The following is a 5,302-nucleotide window of genomic DNA, read 5'->3' as shown; positions in this document are numbered from 1 at the left end:
CCCTCCCCCCCCTGCCCCTTCCAGCCCCCCCCAAGCTTGCGCTGCTCCCCTCTTGCCCTTCCAGACCCGCCCCCCTCCGGAGTTTGCGCTGCTCCACCCCTTGCCCTTCCCTGCTGGTCCGGGCAGGGAGCCGAGTGGAGTCACAGTAGAGCCTTGGTCGTGCTTGGCAGGCACTCTTGGTCAGGCCTCTTTCCATCTTTCTAAGGGTTTCCCATTTTAAAGAGACCTATTTGGAGGATGTCTTCCTTACCTCCTGATGTCCCGATATCTCTCTGCCTCTAGCTGACTACATTGTCATGCAGTTTGGACGTGTGGCCGACGACGTGTTCACCCTGGACTACAGCTACCCGCTGTGCGCGCTCCAGGCCTTTGCCATCGGGCTCTCCAGCTTCGACAGCAAGCTGGCCTGTGAATGACGGCCGAGCAGGCGCTGTGCCTTCTCTCTGCAGAGCTTCTGGAGCATGTAGCCGCCACTCTTGCGCTTGCCCAGGACACGGAGAGTGAGAGGCCCCCCTTTTGGAATGGTCCCTGAAAGTATGTATGTACATGTGCACGGATGCACATACGTGTGTGCACACATATATGTACACACACACCCCTTCTCGGGGTCTCAGAGCCCTGGTCAGGGGTCACAGCTTGACTCGGGTGAGAGACTGTCCAGAGCTTCACTGACTGTGAAGGCACTGCCCAGCGGTCAGACTCCCATGCTTGGAAACTCGCAGCCAGAAGCAGCGTCTCATACTTCAGTACTTGGGTCTCTTTTTTTGCAGAACTTTTCAGAGAGGGACATTCCCTGAATTACCTTTAGTCTCCAGGTGTGCAGAGTTTTTCTGTAAGTGGGCGGCGGGCCGGTCCCGGCTGTAGGGTATCTCTGCCCCCTGTGGGCTTGGCCATCTTCCAGAACGGCCGTGTCGTGAGAGCACCTGAGTGGGGATGGTGCCTCCAGGAAGTGCAGGCCTGCAGGTTGGATCTGAAGTGGCACCCAGCCTCATCTGCTGTGACGTAGCCTTGTCTTTGCTTTGGCCATGGTGGTTTCCAGAGTGTCACTTACTGTTGGTGACCATTCCTCACCCATGGGCGGTGGGGGGCCTGGGAGAAGCGCTCCTCTCTGCCTGCCGTCTCTGCGGGGGAGTGTGGTGCTCGTTCCCCAGAGCCAGCCACTGTCCCTCAGCTCGGGAGGCACCATGTCACGGTCCCCCTTCCCTTAGGGCCGGCTGGCTGGCTGAAGTCTCAGAGTGGCTCTGGCCCAGTTTGTGATCAGTGATGCGAGCAATTTACGTACTTGTCTTAATCGCAGGGTAGGCTGCAGGCATAACCTCTAGAGGTGGCCTAGTCTGCTTACGACTGAGAGCGATTTGACAGAGGCCTTCACCATCTTCAGCCCAGGAGTGCGTCCCTGCTGGGTTACTGTGGAGCCGTTAGTGCAGACTCACCTGTAGCCCGCGTGGGAGGGGAGAGAACAGTGTGCGTGGAACTTGCTATTGTCGCTGCCCAGAGGGCCGAGGACCGGGCCTGGCTGGCAGAGCTTGGGCCTCTCTTCTTGGCTTAAGTGTCATCAGCCCCTGAGGCCTGGTTCATCCTTGGCGGATCACGTCCTGTCACTTTTCCTCACAGACTGTAAGAGTTTTGCTAAGTTGTTCAGATTGTTAGCCTCTCCCCACAAATCACACGGCTCTGCTGCTAGTTCCCGGCCTCCGCGTGCATCCGAATCCTGAGGATCCAGGAACACCGTGAGCTCTGCGTTGGTGTCGGTCACCTCCCAGGCCTCGTGCGCCACGCTGTCTGCCAGCCTGGGGCCAGGCATCGGCGGCTTGCGCTTTGTCCCGTCCCTTCTGTGGACTTCCTTTCTGTCCCTGCTTCCTATCCCTGTTTCACATCAAATAGCAGCGGGAAGGAAAGAGACCCGGGGGATGAGCAGACCCGCGGCTCACCCCACGGGCAAGTCCCACCCACTCTGCCCTGACACGGCTGCTTCCCCTCAAGTGCCTCACTCATCAGGTGCCCGCCAGGCGCGCGGGACCACCGGCCTGACACTGAAAATGGAAGGCTGTTCACTCGTCTCCTGTTGGAGAATATGAAGTGTCTGGGGAAGGGGGGCCGGGGGGGACTGGATCTGACCCTGCTTCCTCCTGCCCGCTCTGGTGCAGACACATACCCCAGCTTCATGTCTTTCCTGCTTGAGCGTGCAGGTGATCGGTTTTACATGAATCATATTTATACCTTTTGTATGCTACAGAAATAAAAAAGGATTTATATAAAAACGTGAGTGTTGCCATTCTTCTTTCAGACTCCTGTCCCTCGCATGCCTCCTACCTTCATTTTCTGTCACAATAATTCCATCGCTTGGCAACAGCGAACCAGTCAGTTCTTTGAAGCCAAGTGGGTATCACCGAAGTTTTCATCCAGGTAGAGCAGGGTCTGCAGACTCAGGGATCTGCGTCCTGGAGACTGTAGACTCACCGTGTGTGCGACGCTGAGAGTGTCCTGGGCAGGTGACGGAGCTGAGGCTGAGCAGGGGTGCCAGAGGGCAGCCTCCTGCACCGGTCAGCCTCCTGGGTCAGCTGCATTGGTGTTGCTTCCTGATTCAGCCGCAGAGCAAATTAAATACCTGATAGTGACAGGGACCCCATGTCTTACCTCTAAGTGTTCACATTTAAAGCTTCCTTATACGGACAAGTTGAGAAAAGTGTTCACAAGTCTTGCTGAGGCCTTCCTGCTCTCGGTGTCACGGGGATGGACCAGTGGCGTGGAAGGAAGCGGGAAGAGCCCAAAGAGCAGGACGAGAGCCGGAGTCGGTCTGATTTCTGTGGCTTGGCTTGTCTTCCACGTGATTCTTTATGGCCAAACAGGTTATTTGCAACACAGTTTTATACACTTTTCAGTGGCCAGGAATATCAATGGTCGTTGATACGAAAGACACCAGCAAGTGGTGTTTCAACGTCTAAACAGGACTGCAAAAAGCTCTTTTTGATTAGAGGGTTAGTAGGTGAGAAAAAGGAACGAATGAGAATCAGTTCCCTTCCTTTCTGTTTCTTTCTCTTTTTTGGCTTGTGGGATGTTAATTCCCCAGTCAGGGATCGAACCCATGCCCCCTGCATTGGGAGTGCGGAGCCCTAACCACTGTACCGCCAGGGAATTCCCAATATCCCTTCCTTCAGACAGCAGCACGGGTGCAGAAATAAGGTGACCGTTCAACTCAGAGTCCCTGGGTTCTGGCCCTTTTCCTGCCAGTGATTTGCCAACGTGCGCCCTCTGTAGATGGAGAGGTTTTGAGTTACCTGATCTCCTGTTCCTGAGTGATAAGAGTGCTGGCAGCCGCCCGCGGTACGCGGGCCTCTCACTGTTATGGCCTATCCCGTTGCGGAGCACAGGCTCCGGAAGCGCAGGCTCAGCGGCCATGGCTCACAGGCCCAGCCGCTCCGCGGCACGTGGGATCTTCCCGGACCGGGGCACGAACCCGTGTCCCCTAGCATCGGCAGGCGAACTCCCAACCACTGCGCCACCAGGGAAGCCCCCCCGAGTGTGCTTTGAATCGAGGTCTCTGCTTCTCTCCTGGACAGCTACGTGCTGTTCGTAGCTGGATAGGCCTGGGGAGGAGCCCCCGGAGGCTGGAGCCAAGGGCCTAGAGAGGGGAGATTGGAATGGCGGGAGCGCGCCCCGGGGGAGGGCGTGGCCGCGCTGAGGAAGCCGCCCCTCCCAACCGCTGGCTGCATCTTGCTCCACAGAGAAAACTTGGGGGCGTTGCGAGCTGCCCCCCTCCGCAGAGTGGCTCCTGCCCGTGTGCTCGCGCCACGTGTGCCACGCCTCCAGCCCCTGGTCCTCCTAAACTTCCCCACGTAGATCCCCGCCGGGGGCTCGCCCGGGACTGGTTAGATTCTGCCCCGCCCCTCACACCTTTCTTGGCCAGGTGCATGTGGGCTAGTTTTACCCCCTCTCCCCGCTTCGGTCTCCTAGCTATTGTAGTCAGTGTGTACCCTTCACAGGTCCTACAACTCTTCCCTCTCCAAAAACCGGGGATGCGGGCATGGGGATGCCGCGGTCAGTGCGGTTTTCAGGCAAGCTCTCCCGAAACCGCGGGCAGCTCCCTGGCACCACCTACTGACCCAGAGGGCACATTACAAGTGCATTAACACGATGAGCGCAGGTTCTGCAACCCAGATGAGGCGACTTCACAGTGGACCCTGTTGTCATGACTCTCTTGAAGGTTTGGGAACAGTAGCATTTGTGGAGTGTAGAAAGCGGAGGAATTCCAGGCAGAACGCGTGGGCTCTGGCCCCAAATGCCTAGGCATTTGGTGTAGGAGAGGGGCAAACACCAATATTATTTTGATTAATGTTGTTTTAAAATGGGATCATGCATTTCGGTTGACTTTTTTAGCCGTGCAATTACGCAAAATGGTTTATAAATGCTCATAAAGCAATTTAAGGTGGTTTTCCAGGGACTCTGGTGAGAGGAAAGAAAAACAGCATGGCTTTACTGGGTAACTAAACATACTCTGCATTCTGGTCTCAGGCCTGAGCCTACCTCACCTTCCTTACTTTGTACCCATCTCTCCTTTCCTACTTGAAGGGACAGCCTAGGCAAAACAATCAAACAAAGCAAAACAACAAGAAAAGTAGCCCTGATGTTAATGGAAGTTTCTGAAATATTTCAAATATGAAAGGGGCCTCCATGATTTTCTCTGGCTCTGCCAGGTCCTTTGGTCCATCAGGCCCAAGCTCCTTTGCACAGGGCAAGGCTGAGGCCCAGGAAGCCGGGTGCGATAAGAGTATGCCACGTAGACGGTAGAGCTGGTGGGCCAGGGTGGCAGTGGGACTTTTCCTGGTCTGTTCCAACCTTTTATTACACATTTTGGTATAATATAGTGCTTCTCAAGCCTCAGGGTTTTAACATCTGGTTAAGCACTATCTACCCAGATTCCGTCCCTTGTGATTTTCAAGGCCTCCAAGAATAATCAGTACTCTCTCTTCCGTAGTCTGGGGGCAGGAAGGTCAGGAAGGAAGGATGGTCTGAGACGAAAGGAGGGTGACAGGCAGAGGGGGGCTGGCAATTGGATCAAGATTTTAAGAGTGGGTTTAAATGCAATTTTTAGGGTACTGATGCATGCTCAGGACAGATTCCATCAGGGTAAGATAGAAGGATGTCCCTAAAAATACGTCCTGATTTTGCCTTTGGTCAGTCTCCTGTGATTCTGTATCAGAGAGAGAGAGAGAGAGAGAGATACAAATTTTAAATAGTAATAATTTCATATTATTTAAAACACTTTTAAAGATTATACAATTAAAGCCTCCTCCCGTATCAG

At 54.7% G+C, this 5,302-nt stretch overlaps 1 protein-coding gene across 1 annotated transcript in view; it reads left to right on the top strand.

Annotated features, from left to right (window-relative positions):
- Positions 1–416, top strand: part of TULP3 (TUB like protein 3) — a 46,262-nt gene extending 45,846 nt beyond the window's left edge. The window contains 1 exon segment of the mRNA XM_007469453.1: positions 283–416. Coding sequence (XP_007469515.1) covers positions 283–416 — 134 coding nt within the window.
- Positions 417–5,302: the final 4,886 nt, after the last annotated feature.

The sequence above is a fragment of the Lipotes vexillifer genome, unplaced genomic scaffold, assembly GCF_000442215.2.
Source record: "Lipotes vexillifer unplaced genomic scaffold, Lipotes_vexillifer_v1.1 scaffold395, whole genome shotgun sequence".
NCBI classification, from domain to species: Eukaryota; Metazoa; Chordata; class Mammalia; order Artiodactyla; family Lipotidae; genus Lipotes; species Lipotes vexillifer.
This window is presented reverse-complemented; position numbering and strand designations above follow the sequence as displayed.